General features: G+C 52.0%; 4 protein-coding genes across 6 annotated transcripts; 2 read left to right on the forward strand and 2 right to left on the reverse strand.

Annotated features, from left to right (window-relative positions):
• The first annotated feature begins 1,200 nt into the window (after positions 1-1,200).
• Positions 1,201-4,122, forward strand: INO80B (INO80 complex subunit B). Its single transcript, XM_019442442.2, has 5 exons — positions 1,201-1,413; positions 1,646-1,838; positions 2,055-2,173; positions 2,344-2,513; positions 3,502-4,122. Exons 1-5 carry the CDS (start codon positions 1,356-1,358, stop codon positions 4,030-4,032), a joined length of 1,071 nt encoding a protein of 356 aa, XP_019297987.1. The 5' UTR covers positions 1,201-1,355; the 3' UTR covers positions 4,033-4,122.
• Positions 4,123-4,658: 536 nt separating this feature from the next.
• On the forward strand, positions 4,659-7,054 carry WBP1 (WW domain binding protein 1). 3 transcript variants are annotated; one of them, XM_019442529.2, is made up of 5 exons: positions 4,659-4,854; positions 5,181-5,282; positions 5,813-5,915; positions 6,040-6,216; positions 6,390-7,054. In XM_019442529.2, exons 1-5 carry the CDS (start codon positions 4,786-4,788, stop codon positions 6,842-6,844), a joined length of 906 nt encoding a protein of 301 aa, XP_019298074.2. In that variant the 5' UTR covers positions 4,659-4,785; the 3' UTR covers positions 6,845-7,054. The 3 variants fall into 3 exon arrangements, with proteins under 3 accessions (XP_019298074.2, XP_053746824.1, XP_019298082.2); XM_053890849.1 differs by lacking the exon at positions 6,040-6,216; XM_019442537.2 differs by lacking the exon at positions 5,181-5,282.
• A 174-nt stretch (positions 7,055-7,228) lies between these two features.
• On the reverse strand, positions 7,229-11,430 carry MOGS (mannosyl-oligosaccharide glucosidase). The gene is made up of 4 exons (XM_019442312.2): positions 10,498-11,430; positions 10,083-10,309; positions 9,419-9,615; positions 7,229-9,181 (listed from the first exon to the last, which is right to left on the reverse strand). Exons 1-4 carry the CDS (start codon positions 10,838-10,840, stop codon positions 7,438-7,440), a joined length of 2,511 nt encoding a protein of 836 aa, XP_019297857.2. The 5' UTR covers positions 10,841-11,430; the 3' UTR covers positions 7,229-7,437.
• A 1,835-nt stretch (positions 11,431-13,265) lies between these two features.
• On the reverse strand, positions 13,266-14,948 carry MRPL53 (mitochondrial ribosomal protein L53). Its single transcript, XM_019442550.2, has 3 exons — positions 14,846-14,948; positions 14,631-14,743; positions 13,266-14,523 (listed from the first exon to the last, which is right to left on the reverse strand). The coding sequence occupies exons 1-3, from the start codon at positions 14,935-14,937 to the stop codon at positions 14,390-14,392; spliced, it is 339 nt and encodes a 112-aa protein (XP_019298095.1). The 5' UTR covers positions 14,938-14,948; the 3' UTR covers positions 13,266-14,389.
• Positions 14,949-15,479: the final 531 nt, after the last annotated feature.

Genomic DNA, 15,479 nt, shown 5'->3' on the forward strand with positions numbered 1-15,479 from the left:
TACATTTTTCTATTTATAAATATGATATGTACTGGCTGTAAGAAAATTCATCACAGATCTAGGTAGTAGAAGTTCCCCAACCCCAACTTCTAAAGACAACCACAATTAAGGTGTAGTATGCATTCCTCATTTTTTTCTATGTATATAAAAGCATATTACAGTTTTTAAATGCAATCACATCATATTGAAACTCACCTTTCTTATTTCATATATCAGCACATACAGATCTACTTTGTTGTTCTTTTTAAAAACTATTTTTTATTAAAAAAAAATAATGTTTACTTATTTTTGAGAGGGGGGAGGAAGGGGCAGAGAGAGGGAGACAGAGGATCTGAAGCAGACTCTGCACTGACAGCAGAGAGCCTGATATGAGGCTCAAACTCATGAACCATACAATCATGACCTTAGTTAGCTGAAGTCTGTCGCTTAACTGACTGAGCCAGCCAGGCACCCCATGTTCTTCTTTTTTTATTAGGTAAAATAGACACATATTTTATACAAAGTTAAAAAGGCACAAAAGTGTATATTTTGAAAAATAAGTCTCCCTTCACCCTTGTTCCTCTTAGTCACCTATCAGAATTGATGTCACTAGTTTCTTGGGAGCATTCGGAGGCCTCATTCCTTTGAATAGCAGCATAGCTGTCCATTGTATGGATGTGCCAAGTCCATACACCAAATTACTTTGGTGTTTCGTTAGAGGGACACTTAGATCGTCTCCAGTGCTATTACCCATTAGGATCTAAATTCCATGTCAATGTTATCAGTTACTTATCACTCTTAACTTTTGTTGGCAATAAAGTGTTCCAGATTGTATAGGTGTACCATAATTCATTCATCATTTCTCTACTGATGAGAATGTAGGCTTAAATACAGTTTGCTCTGTTCCTAGGGTACCTGTCCTATTAAATACTTCTGCCATTTACCGGCAATATAGTTTCTTACGTATTCCTCCAGTGCGCTGTGAGCTCCTCAAAAGCAGGGGAAATTGTTCATGTTCATCTTTGTATCCTCATAGCCTAAGCCCCGAATTTGGTCCAGAGTACGCGCTTTCCACGTTTAGGTACAATAATAATTGCATCGCCCGCCCTGAGTTCTGGAACCGAGTGTGAGGAGGCGAAGCGAAGGCAAAGCCGTGCCCTTTTAAGCTGTCCCAGCCTCAGAGGTCCGGAACTTTCGTTAGAAGTTTCATTGTTTCTCAGGGAGGATTTTAGCCTCCGAGCGTGCCCCGCACAAGCATGGTTGTTACGCACCGGAAGTAGCTTGTTATTTTGCGGGAGTCAGTTCTTCCGCGGGGCGGAAAAGGCAATTAAGCATGTGTTCCTATCTTTTCCAGTCCCCTTTCCTTGCAGGACCCTATGAGCAAGCTGTGGCGGCGCGGGAGCACCTCTGGGGCTATGGAAGCCCCTGAACCGGGTAGGCGCGGGTCGGTGAAGCAAGTTAGGCGTTCTCAGAAAAGGAGTCCCTTTTTTTGCTCTTCCGAGCCTCCGGGGTACTTAGCCACAGGTGGGGAGGAGAAAGGCGGAGGTGTTGTTATGGTAACAGCGTGTACCGCGGGCAGAGTGGGCCCCTTCGGGGGTATTGGGTTCTTCAAGGCTTTCCCTGCCCGGCTGTTGTGGCCCACTGTTGACAGGCTTTCCTTACGCAGGGGAAGCACTGGAATTGAGTCTGGCGGGTGCCCACGGCCATGGAGTGCACAAGAAAAAGCACAAGAAGCACAAGAAAAAACACAAGAAGAAACACCATCAGGAAGAGGAGGCTGGGCCGACGCAGCCGTCACCTGCCAAGCCCCAGCTTAAACTCAAAATCAAGCTGGGTGGGCAGGTCCTGGGCACCAAGAGGTGAGGCCAAGAAAGCCAAGGTTTTACTTGAGGAACTTTAGGAGCAAGCAGAGGTAGAAGAAGCTCTCTGGGCTTTCCAATAGAAGAGAATGGACACTGATTTCAGGGCTGAGGTTAAGGTAGCGAGAACCCAAGAGGGTGCAGGGGAGGACTGGAAAAAGCTACCAAGCAGGAGGAGACAACTGCTCAGCTTACACAGTGGTTGCTTTTCTGCAGTGTTCCTACTTTCACTGTGATACCTGAAGGTCCTCGATCACCCTCTCCCCTTATGGTTGTGGACAATGAAGAGGAACCTATGGAAGGAGTCCCCCTTGAGCAGTACCGTGCCTGGCTGGGTGAGAAGGATCTGGAGGTGGGAAAACTGGGTTTCTCATTATACCTGATTAAAGGAGGAGGGTTGTTTCTGAGGATGGTGAGAATTTTGAGTGTCCCAGTATTAACTTGGCTAAATTAGGGTTCCCCATCTGAACAGTTTTACTTTTAGCTTTCCAACTTTGCTTTCCAGATGAAGACAGTAATCTATCCCCCTCCCCACTTCGGGACCTGTCGGGGGGCTTAGGGGGTCAAGAGGAAGAGGAGGAACAGAGGTGGCTGGATGCCCTGGAAAAGGGAGAGCTGGATGACAATGGAGATCTCAAGAAGGAGATCAACGAAAGGCTGCTCACTGCTCGACAGGTAAGTCAGTTCATTCTTTATTCACTTGGTAAACATATATTGAGAATTTCTCATGTCCCAAGAATGTTACTAGGCAGTGGGGATATCGATGGTGAAAAAAAGAAAAGGTTTCTGTTCTCATGGAGTGGTATTCGTGTGTGTGTGCGTGTGTGTGTGTGTTGGGGGGAGAGGGGTAAGTAAATAAATAATTTTGAAGAGCACGGTTTATAACAAAGATAGGGTGATGAAATAGAAAGTGGTGGAAAAGAAATGTTAGATAGTGTAGTCAGGGAAGACCTCTCTGAAGAAATTACATTTCCAATACCAGGGGAGCTTTTCAGGCAGAGACCAGCAGGTGCAAAGACCCTGAGAGTGGAACATGCCTAGTACTGGTCAAGGAGAAAAATAAGTGTGACTAAGCCATGAAAGTATTGTTTGCAGGAAAGTGATACATTTGATTTATATTTTGGTAGATTACTTTGGCTTCTTCGTGGAGGTAAGGAGTAGAAGCAACATCTGGCAGGAAGCTGTAGGAATCAGGTGAAAGATGGGGTGGTGGCTTGAACCAAGGCGAAATTGTGGAGAAGGAGGAAATCAGATAGATTCTGGATCTATTTTGGAAATAGACACCTGTTAGGAGTCAGGGAAGGGGTAGCAAAGGAGTCAAGGGTAACCCTGAGTTTTGGGCTTGAGCAGTTATCCAATTGATGCTCTCCACTGAGATGAAAAGATTTAAAACAGCAACAAAACAAAACAAAAACACCCTGGAGAGGTGGTAAACAAAGTTTGGGGCCAGGCAGGAAATACTACTAATGCTTTTCTTCTTGAGAGTCAAGGGTCGAAAGACGAAAGTCTGGGATCTGGGAGGAGGCAGTACTAAAAGGCACCTGGAGAGGTGCTCATTCCACTTCTTCTCTCAAGTCCAGCACTCCTCAAAGACCCTGCTGTCCCCTTCCTTCGTTTGTTCAGAACTCCTCTCTCTGACACCCCTCGGTCTGTCTCTCCCCAGCGAGCTCTGCTCCAGAAGGCGCGGAGTCAGCCTTCTCCGATGCTGCCACTGCCCGTGGCTGGGGGCTGCCCTGCCCCGGCACTCACCGAGGAGATGCTGCTGAAGCGCGAGGAGAGGGCGAGGAAGAGACGGCTGCAGGCGGCTCGGCGGGCGGAGGAGCACAAGAACCAGACTATTGAGCGCCTCACTAAGACTGCGGCGCCCAGCGGACGGGGAGGCCGAGGGGCAGCGAGGGGCGAGCGGCGGGGCGGGCGGGCCGTGGCCCCAGCCCCCATGGTGCGCTACAGCAGCGGGGCACAGGGTTCCACCCTTTCCTTCCCACCCGGCGTTCCCGCCCCCGCGCCAGTGTCTCAGCGGCCATCCCCATCTGGCCCTCCTCCTCGATGCTCTGTCCCGGGCTGCCCGCACCCGCGCCGTTACGCCTGCTCCCGCACGGGCCAGGCGCTCTGCAGCCTTCAGTGCTACCGTATCAACCTGCAGATGCGGCTTGGAGGGCCCGAGGGCCCCGGATCTCCCCTTTTGGCTACTTAAGGTCCTTACTTAACCCGCACTCTGCGCCCTCTCCCCTGCCCCCATTTTCATTATTTTCCCCACCCTATTAAATTTCATCCGGTGCCTCAACTTGTACAGAATTGGGGGAATGGGGTATGGGCAGGTCAATTCCCCGCACACACGATGCCCTCACGGGAGCTTGCATCAAGCCCCGGGAAACGATCACTAGGCTTAAAGAAGACTGACCGATCTGCCCCCCAAATTTGGGCGGACTTTTGGGACCCCCCCCCCCCCCCTCCTCCGCCTCTTCCATCAGAGTTACCTGGCTTGGTCGGGCCTTCGGCGTCATCCCGAAAATAGCGCTCAAGCCAATCAGCATAAACTTTGCTTTTCTGGACGGCCGTTCATTGGTTGATAACGCAGAGCCCGTTCTGTTGTCCATATTGGCTATTGTCGCTGTCAGTCAGGGCCGTGGGTCGAACCTTACCCCACTCTTTGTCTGTGTAAGCTCTTGTTGTCTGGGAGAGTGGCAGAGGCACTGCTGTAGATTGGTCACTGGGAGAAACCTCTGGTCCGTTGCTATTGGCTCGCCCGCCGGCGGGCTTTGCTGATTGGTAGGACCGAGCAATCTGGGTTCTAGTTGGCAGCGCTCTCCCCGGATGGAAGCTCCGGCCGCGGAGTGATGGTGGCGGCAGAGAAGATGGGCCGGGCAGGGACCATGGCAGAGGTGGCAGGGGCGGGGCGCCTGGCAATAGAGGAGGCTGTGGTCTACAGGGGGCTGTAGGTGGAGGCATGGCTCAGGCCAGCAGCGGGAACGGCAGCGAGGAAGCCTGGGGGGCACTTCGGGTGCCGCAACAGCAGGTATCCCAACTGCTCCAAAAGCCTATCACGACAGCCATTTATTTCTTTTCCCTTTCCTTGTCCCTTCCTTTTGCGGGGTTGGGGAGGAACTCACGTAGCCAAAGGTACTGTGAAGTTCCTAAATATGTCCCTTCTACTCTTTGTCTAAACTTTGTAACGTAGATGCAGTTGACTTTGCCTGCAGCTTCTTAGACCCCATCCCATGGCTGCAGTGGAAGCTTGCAGTGGCTCTCCAGTGACCAGAGGCATAGTGAGGCCCAGGGAAGCTCCCTCTGTCTTGCAACAGTTATTTGTGATGTTTTTCTGTGTGCCTGTTGTCACAACAGAGTCGGGCAGCGTCTTCTCTTGAGGGACCAATTTGGAGAAGAGCTGGAACCCAGACTCACGCCCTGGATGCCATCGTTTATCATCCACAGCAGTCCCATCTGGTTGGGAGCATTGCTCTGGGTCTCATATGGCCCTTCCTATACCCTAGGAAGCCTGAGACCCAAGGGTGGAAAGACCCAGCTTGGGGGTGGGGAGGCAGGCCCCGGGAGGATAATGAAAGCATCTTAACATTGGAAATTACCTTAAACCCCTTACCTATTGTCTGAGACTTTGAGATGGCTCAGACTGCCCTCTGGCTTCTGCCCAGACACTCTGTTAACAGAAAACACCCTGGGGAGCCAGCCTGAGTGTGAGAGGTCTCCTATATGCAGAACTGAAATCTGCCTCTTTGTATGTCCACACTGTGCATTTAGTTCTCTAGATAGATACTTGCTATTCCAAATGCCTTCACGTCGACAGCCCTTCTGACGTTTGAACACTCCTCTCTCCATCACTCTTCCCCTCCCCATAGGTCTCTCTGAGCTCAGCTTGGTTCACAGGGTGGGACTGTGTCCGTGCATGCAGCGGGGTGGGGGTGGACAGTGTCTGGGGCTGGAATCTCCCTTGGTTCTAAGTGCCTCCTTGCTCCCAGCTTCGAGAGCTGTGCCCAGGAGTGAACAACCAGCCCTACCTCTGTGAGAGTGGTCACTGCTGCGGGGAGACAGGCTGCTGCACCTACTACTATGAGCTCTGGTGTGAGTCTCCAAGGGGGCTATTCTCGGGTCCTTCTGCCCACCTGCCCTTGGGCCTCAAAATTCCAGTCTTCATGGACCTTTCTCTGCGTGGGAGGTATCTAAGACCCTCCCTCACCCCTTGCAGGGTTCTGGCTGCTCTGGACTGTCCTCATCCTCTTTAGCTGCTGTTGCGCCTTCCGTCATCGACGAGCTAAACTCCGGCTGCAGCAACAGCAGCGGCAGCGTGAGATCAACTTGTTGGCCTACCATGGGGCATGCCATGGGGCTGGCCCTGTCCCTTCCGGTTCACTGCTTGACCTTCGTGAGTGGCTTGAGGCTCTGGGCTCACTACCAGTGGCCCCTCCCAACCCAGAACCCTGAATCATCCCCACATTCCCTTTTCAGACATTTCAAAGCACACTTTACCTAATAGCAAAGATACTACTACTACCCCACTGCTGGTTGCCCCACCGACCATACCATTCTTTCCTGCAGGCCTTCTCAGCGCCTTCAAACCCCCAGCCTACGAGGATGTGGTTCACCGCCCTGGCACACCACCGCCTCCTTACACTGCAGCCTCAGGCTGCCCCTTGACTGCTTCCAGTGAACGTACCTGCTGCTCCTCTGCTTCTAGCTGCCCTACCCACTGCGAGGGAACAAATGTGGAAGGTGTTCCCTCCCACCAGAGTGCCCCCCCTCATCAAGAGGATGAGCCTGGGGCAGGGGTGAGCCCCGCCCCCACGCCCCCATCCTGCCGTTATCGCCGCCTGACTGGTGACTCAGGTATTGAGCTCTGCCCTTGTCCTGACTCCAGTGAGGGCGAGCCAATCAAGGAAGCTAGGGCTAGTGCCACTCCACCAGATTTGGAGGACCCTTGTGTGTTGCCCCTTGATCCTGTACCCCAGGTCTCTCCTGTGGGACTAGCTTCCAGTGAAGGGGACATCCCATAATCAGTTTGGGGAGGGTGGGTGGATTACTTGCCCACCAGAAACAGCCCTGGCCCCAACTCCTCTGAGTTCTCCTTGGCCTTTCCCTGCCTCCTCGAATCTGCCTGAAAGGGGTGGAATCCTGAGGAGAGTGGCTGTGTTTGGGGGACTGTGCTAGCTCTACCCCCTAAAACATACACAGAAGCCTTGATCTCATTAAAGAGATGTGAACCAGCTGCTTGTGAATTTGGGTGGACTGGTGCTGAACTTCTGCATCGCACTTGACCTGACTGGATTTGAGGGGACAGGTAATAGCCACATTTCCCAACCTCCTCTGAAGTAAAGCAGGCAGCTCTAAGGTCTGGACTGAGCTAAGACCTCTTGGTGAGGCAAAATTGGCAAAAGCAATGGAGTTTGGCATGGTTTTCCAATTTATTTAGAAAAATAGACTCTGAATTCACATTCACCCCGGGGCTATGTGGGATGACAGTAAGGAGACACCTGAGATGAGCTGAGGAAAGTTTGAAGCGCTAGTATCTGAGGGCTGGGGGCAGAAGCTAGGGACCTGGTCCCTTTAGTCCAGAGTGGGGGTCTGGCTCCCCTCTCACCCTCCCCCTTCAGTAGTCTTCAGCCATGGCCAGTAGGACAAGGCTGGTCCAGCCTTGGAAAGGGCGGCAGCCCATACCCCTCCCATCCCGGTCACTATACTGCTCCCAAAGGAAACCTGTGGCCTGGTACTGCCGCCACACATTGCCTACCACATTGGCACGGAGCTCACTGTGGAGCTTGGCAGCCCGGGCCCGGTGGGGACCCTCCAGATGACCATAGTGGTAGAGAGCCCCTAAGGCTAGGTAGTTAACATTGAGCCACACAGCACCCCGCCAGTAGGGAGGATCATGCTCTGAATTGCGCTGGCCATAAAAGGGGCTGGAGGCTGCGAGGGAGCGCAAACCAAAGGGGCTCCAGAGATGGCGGCTGTCGGCTAGAACATCCAGCAGGGGCCCAAGGCGGGATGAATTGGGGTCCAGCAGCCGCAGCAGCATGGGAAAAAGACTGATGTAGCCCAAGGCATCCACATACTGTAAGCGAGGGTGGGGCCGGCCCACTACCCGCACCAGCCCCTGGGGGGGCCGAGGCTTCAGCTGCACTGCTTTTGTGTGGTTCCCAAAGTCTGCAAAGACTCCTAGCTCTGGGGCCCAGTGCAGCTCATCCAGGCTCTCCTCTGCCTCCAGTGAGGCAGCCAGTGGGCCCAGCTCTGCAGCTGCCTCAGCCTCTCCCAGCTGTTCTGCCAGCCGCACCAGCACACGGGCACCCAGTGCCACCCAGCACCGCAGGTCAAGGTGCCGCTCACTGGCTGAGGGGTGTGAAGCTCGGGGATAGTCATCCAGCCCTGAAGGCAGTGTCTTAGGGTTCAACAGGGTTGGCAAAGCAGGGTCCCGGCCCCGCCAGCGGTAAGATAGTGGCACTGGCCCTGCCTGGCTCTTGTAGAGCCAGGAGAACCAGGCATGCAGACGGGGGAAGGCCCTGCGGAGAAAGGCAAAGTCAGCAGGGTCACCACCCTCTAGCATGTGGGCTACAGGCAAAAGCAGGGTTGGGGGGTTGGCATGGGCTGCCCGTTGCACCAGGAATTCTGGGGGCACCCGGGCTCGGGCTTCATCTCCCAGTACCTGCTCTCGTCCAATCCAGCCATCAGCATTGAGCAGCCCCAACCAGTGGCCTAGGGCCTCCCGGGTAAGGCGGGGATCCCACCGCTGTATCACCAGCTGGTGAAAGCCCTCATCCCAGAGGAAACCTCGTGGGAAGAATGATCGGGAGGGCACTGCTGTGAAAAGAGGGACAGGTGGAAAGAGAGCTGGGTCCACCTTCTGCTCAGACCCCTCAACCCCCATGTCTGCCAACACCAGACCCTGTCCATAGAAGTAGCCAATTCCACCAAGGAGGCCACTGAGGGCAGCCTGACCCAAAACCTGCTCCTCAGAGCTCAGCCCCTTCTTCTTCAGCTGAAAGGTCTTCTCAAAGCGCTCTCTAAAGGCTTCAGCATGGCTCTCCAGGGCCTGGGTGAGCAGGCTGCCTGCCAACTGTGCCAGGGCTTGTCTTTCTCCTGCCCGGGCACTGCCCGATTCAAACACCAACTCCACAGAAAAGGGGACTTTCAGTGTCACCTGTTGTATCAAGAATTGCCCTTGTCCCTGTCCTTGCCCACTTGGGCCTCTGTCCTCCCACTTCAGAGATCCTGGCAAGCCGAGGTAGCGTTCAGGGGAAGCCCCTGGGGGCCGATGCTGAAACCAGCTTCTTAGGCGACTCTTCACCATCTCTGTTAGCAAGGGAAGTCCTGGGTTGGAGGACCAGAAGACATTGTAGCTTGAAGGGAAGAAGATAAATTGGAAATATTACTCAGGAGAAAATGGTGGGGATTATAAAGAAATAAGAGGTGATCAGGAGAGTCAAGATGGGAGGGTCTTGGCAATGCAGGGGACTTGGAGTCTGATGAGAAGGGAACTAACTGGTGGAAAGAAGGTAGAGTGGGGGAGATAGATATCAGGCTAAGTCAGCAACCATACCATCCCTACCATCACCCCACACTCTCTTGCCCGTTACCTGCTATACTTGGGGGCAGTATCCCCTGGATGGGTTGGTGGCATAAGTGTAAAGCGGAAGTCACCAAGTTCACTGGAGTGTCCACTGATGAACTTCAACTGCCCTTTGGCCCCAACCTCTGGTACTAGGACTTCCTTGCCATCTGTCACCACATAGAAGAACAGGGACACCAAAGGCAGGGCAGAGGTATCCGAGGCCTGTGTGACCAAGGAGGACAGAAAAACATAGCATTAGATTAGTAGTCTCTCCTGAAAATCCAGCCTTACTCAAAGGGACGCCATGCAGGAGCAACATGGTAAACATATATCTGCAGCGTTGAGGGTCAATGAGCGTAAGTACCTAGTGAGATGAGGTATAGAGATTTGCACAGGGTTCTCTGGGAAACAGTGTTTTTGTGTTGCCTACTATGCTAAGAACTCTACACATCATTTTCTTTTATTCCTACAATCCTATGAGTAAAGTGCTATTTGTATCTCCATTTTGCAGACACAGAAACCACAGATTATGGATAGTAAATAGAGATGGTCTATACAGGCAAGTGTTTAAGGTAGGCAGCCAGATTCAGAGCCCCTGCTGTTAACCTTCACAACATACTGAATTTGCTGGCAGCAAAGAAAGGGTGGAGGGAGTCTGGGCTGGGGGAAGGGTGTCCTGAGGCCCTGACCTGAGGCTCTACAGTCACTCTCCAGCTCCAGTCCCCTCCGTGCTGACCCCCAGGCCTCTTGACGAACTCAGTCGTGAGTCTTAGGGCCCCATCCTGGATGTGTTGCCGCCCGAAGGAGAGACCGTCGTGGAACTCCCAGCCATAGGGACCCACGCCGTCCCCCTGCTCACACGTGTGCCTGAGCTTAGGGGTCCCTGCGGTGGCGCCTTGCTGCGCCCACATCAGTCCTGGGGGTAGAATGGCCACGTAAGTCAAAGAGAGAGCAGGGGACCTGTCCCTCTGGGTCTCCGAGAACTTCACGATCATTCATCCTCATAACTCTTCTGAACCATCCCTCCCCACTGTTCTGGCGTGAAGCTGGGGCGCCCAGATTAAGAGTCCGCCTGCCTGCCCTCCCGCCCCGAGGCCCAGTTACCGGTGAGGAGCGGCTTCGGACTGCGAGTCTTCATGCCGAAGTAGACGTGAGGGCGGTAGGTGCCCCAGAAGAGGTCCGGGGCCACGGCGGGGCTGGAAGAGTCAGGAGGCAGTGCCGAGGGCGCGGAGTGCAGTGTGACCGCCCGCCGCACACGGTGCCACGCCAGCAGCCAGAATCCTGACAGGCCCAGGGCCAGAGACAGGACCACAACGCCCAGAGCCGCTCTCCCGACAGCGCCACGGGCCGCGCCGCCCCGTCGTGCGGGGCCGCCCCGAACCACTCTTTCAGCTATCCGCGCTCCTTCTGCCGGGGTTCCACGGCGCCGCCGCTCGCCCCGAGCCATCCTGGCACGGACGTCGGCGTCACAGTGCTCGGAGAGGCGGCAATGGAGCCCAGGTCCTGCCTTGCTTCCCTGGCTTCCGCGCTGCGCCCGGAGACCACAGACCTGTCACCCGCGCCTGCAGGTCCGCGCCTCTCGCTCCGTTTCCGTCTCCCGCCGGAAGTCCCGCCCCGCCACGTCAGATTAAGTCTCAAAGTCCGGAACCGCCGTCACCCGCGTGGCTTAGGGCTAGCTGTACCCCGGGTTAACGTTTCTTTGGCGTCCTTGCGGATTTCACAGCTAGTAGATACAAGTAATCTCACGTTGGCTTTTTTTGTTTTGTTTTTCAAATGACTATATATTAACAACCTGAGACACCACCCGAGTGGTTGACATTTAACCGCCTCCTAACCCGCCCCAGGCAGGTGGATGAAAACTGGCCTAGAAAATTCAAGTAACTTGGCCCCGGCCACAGAGCCAGGAAGTGGCTAGCGTAGAGCCGAAGTGTATCTAAAACAGACTGGATCGTTTTGCCCACGCTCATGCCTTCTTTCCAACTTAAGTGGAGTGTGCTGGAGTGGACCCAAAAAGAAGCGTGAATTTTTTTTTTTTTTTAATGTTTGTTTACTTTTGAGAGAGAGAGAGAGAGAGAGAGAGAGAGCGCGCGCGAGAGCATGAGAGACAAAGGGGCAGAGAGAGAGGGAGGCACAGAATCAGAAGCAGGTGTCAGGCTCTGAGCTGTCAGCACAGAGCTGGATGTGGGGCTTGAACTCCGGAACTGTGAGATCATGACCAGAGCCGAAGTGGACACTTATCCAACTGAGGCATCCAGGGGCCCTGTTCCAGCAGTCTTCAAGCGACCTGTAACTTTAGACAAATCAGATATCCACTCAGTCCAGATTTCCTTATCTAGATGAACCCTAATAGGACCAGAATGGTGGTGCATGCATGTCGAGAATGCATTTCCCCCGCTTTTCTACAAACCAGGAAGTGAAGCAGCTTAGGAGAAGGATAGCTTATATTCAGGTCAGGAAAGGCTGTAGGAAGGAGGCAACATTTGCACCTTAGCATAAAAGGTGTTTTCATAGGGGCACCTGGGTAGCTCAGTCAGTTAAGCTCCTGACATCTGCTCAGGTCATGATCTCAGGGTTCCTGGGTTTGAGCCCTGCATCATGCTGTGCTGACAGCTCAGAGCTTGGAGCCTGCTTCCGATTCTATGTCTCTGTCTCTCTCTGACCCTCCCCTGCTCACACTCTGTCTCTCTCTCAAACACTAAAAAAACTTTTTGAAAGGTATTTTCATAAAGTGCAAGTCCCTATCATCCTTTAAAACACCCTACTCGACATCATTATGCTACTCTAGCTACTATCACACCTCCCATCCAAACTCATTATATAAAGCTAGTACTTTATGCTACATATATCCGCTTTCAATTTTGCTATAATATGGTATCTGGCCCTACCCTCCACTGGTAGACTTTTTGCTCTTTCAACAATCACCTTCTGACCAAACCTAATGGTCACTCATGTCTTTCTCTTCCTTGCTACCATTGCATCTAATTCACATGTCTACTGTAGCACTTATTACATACCTGGGTTTCATTATTCATCTTTGTATCCCAGTACTAATCACAGTTACAGTACTAATTGCACACCGTAGATGGTAAATATTTGTAAACTCGACAAATGTTAATTGCACACTATGTATCAGGCACTATGCAAAGTGCTGGGGACACAGAAAAAACAGCCCCAACCTCAAGTTCACAGTGCCAGCATTCAATCTATGTTTACAACAATGTCTGAACCATGCCCATTTTTACAGATGAGGAGAGAGGTAAAGTCTGGCCAGACAGAAGAGCCAGCTAGCCACTGAGCTGGGGAACTCAAATCTAGGCTGTCAGTATCCTTTTGGCTATAGCATAAGGCCTCTTAGATAACACATATGCTCCGGGTAATGTTTTAGGCACTTACAATAGCAACTCATTTAATCCTCTCAACAGTCCTAGAAGATAGGTGCTACTATCCCAATTTTACTAATGAGGAAACAGGCACTGAGAGACTAAGTAATTTTTCCACAGTCACAGAACTACTTAGGGGCAAAGCTAAGATTTCAACCTTAGGAATTCTGGCTCTTTACTACATCATACTGCCTCCTGGTAGGTTTTTGGTTTGGTTTTTGGTAGTTTCTTTTTTAAAGGGGGAGGGGAAAAAAACAGCCCTTGAAAAGAGCACCCTTTCAAGCAGAGAAGCAGTGTAGTAATGCTATAGCAAAGTCATGGAAAATGTATTTGGCAAAGTACACAGCAGCCAGTGTCTAGAGATCCTTGATTGTCTAAGGATTCTGAAGTTCTCTAAACCAGTAGCCATCAACCATCTTTTCCTACAACCCGTGATAAGAAACAATTCTATTCTGCAACCAAGTACCTGCAGATACGCACACATAAACATACTTCATGTTTTATATATATATTCATGATTATGCTGAAAACTTAAATTTCTTAAAAGAGTACTTCCCATTCTCCATGCCATGCACTCTGATACTTTTTATTCTATTTTACTTTGTTTTTGAAAGGCTGATTTAACCCTCTAAATCGATTTCATGATCCATACTAATGAGTTGGTAACCCAGTATGAAAAACGCATTGGGCATAGTGTGAAACAAGTAGTGAGACATAAAAACAGTGATGTGCTTTGAAAGATAAAAGTAAGCAGCAGCAAAAATGGTCAGAAAAAATGGAGATTGGGTGGGAGAATACAATGATACAGGAAAGTGAATGGGAACGGAGAAAACATTTCAGAAGCTTTTGTTTAAAAAAGAATATTTTGAATTTACTAACTGGATATGCAGGGAAAGAGAGAGGGCAGAAGCAGAGATAATGCTGCGGTTTCCAGCCCAGGTGGCTGAGAAGATGAAGCAGATGAAGGAATGGAGAAGTCAGGGGGAGAGGCAAGTATATGTATATGTAAGATTATCAATTCTATTTTGGACACAGAGTTTGGTGGGGTTTGGAGGAAATCGGCAGTAGGTAACCTGACCATAGCACAGTCGTTGAGATTAGAGCCAAACAGAAATGTAGGATTTAACCCCAGAGTTCAAGTTATGACAGGATGAAATGCTCAGACATACAGAAGAAAATGAAGGATGAGAGTACAATTTTATGGTTGAAAGAAAAAAAAAAAAAACCCATGAGGAAGAGAACTTCCACAAGGGAGTGAATTAAAAGTGGCAGATGCTACTGAGATGGAACTATGAGGACCGAGAAAAACAGCACTGGATTTGGCTAATAAGAGCAAGAGGTACCTTGAGTGAGTGGTGGGAAAAGCCATATTCAAAAAGGTTAAGCAGGGAGTGATAAGAAAATGAAATAAATTCAAGTTTGTGCAGATCCCTCTCCAATCATGTCTCGTTTCAGAAACGTTGGTTGGATCAGTAGTCACAGGGCTCGCTATTTTTTTCTTTGTGGCGCTCCATGGCCCTCCAGATGGTGATTCGAGTGACGAAGTCTCTCAAACTCTTAGGTAAGTGTCCTAACAATCCCAAGCTAAAATCTGCTTGTTGATCTCTTCTGCACTGTCAGCGCCCGGTACCAGCGCCTGGCTTGTCCCCGCTCCCCGCCGCAACCCTAGTCTGGATGTGGGAGGCGAAGGCTGTGAGCATTTCCTGGGCGGTGAGGTGGGTACCGCGCATAATCAGGCGATGCCCGTCTCCTGGGGAAGAAACAAACGAGTCAGGCACGGCGAGGGCGGCGAGCTCCTGACTGAGGACGCGCGGGCTGCCTGGCGCCCCTTCCGCCCGCCTCCCCACCCCAGCCCACCGAACAGCACGTCCACGCAGGGCTCGGAGCCGTCGTGCCTCACGTCCACAATCACCGAGCAGTTGAGATTGGTGGAACGGACCTTCTCGCTGCTCACCGCCTGGAGGAAGGTCCTGCGGTGGGAAAACAACTTGAGCGTCCGGCCGAGAGGGCTAGACCCCCTAGGCCCCCAGCGGGAGGAAGGTGCGCCCCTTCCCGTCCCCACTTCCTAGTACCTCGTCGACTCCACATTCTTCTCGAAGGGGCAGAATTGAACCCGAACCTGCTTCACAGACCGGAGCCCGAGGCGAGCCAAGGACGCCGCCATGGTGACCTCCGCACCGGAAGGCCTCGTGCGGGCGGAAGTGTCCGTTACCGCCGCTCTCCCCTCCCTGCCCCCGGCTTCTTCAGGGTGCGGGTCTCTGATTCTCCAGTAGCCGAGCTAGCGTTCCGGGTGCTCGGGGCCCTGAGCTCCCCACGCCGAGAGGAGGAAGGCCAGCGGGGAGGTGGTTTCGATACAGGGTATGGAGGGCCCCAAAGTAAGCGATCAGTAAATACCTATCATTAATAGTCCTCTTATACCACGGCGAAAACAATAAATAACGCAAAAGCCTTGCACCTGGCTGCGATAACTAGTCGTCTTTTGCGGTCTTTCCCTTTCCGTATGTTGCTGTGCCAGATCTAGGTTAACACCATGTCAAGCGCTAGTCCCTTCGGTGAGGACACTGCCATGGCAGGGATTATACAGCTACCAGGGAGGTAAAGCCTCCTCAAGTAACTGAAGATCAAACACATTGAACTCTGAGTAAACAAAGTTTAAACGTGAAGGACCTTTAGCCTAATATTCAGTGACTTAAAATAGAAGGGGCC

This window comes from Panthera pardus, unplaced genomic scaffold, assembly GCF_024362965.1.
Source record: "Panthera pardus isolate Hobbes unplaced genomic scaffold, ASM2436296v1 HiC_scaffold_25, whole genome shotgun sequence".
Lineage (NCBI taxonomy): Eukaryota > Metazoa > Chordata > Mammalia > Carnivora > Felidae > Panthera > Panthera pardus.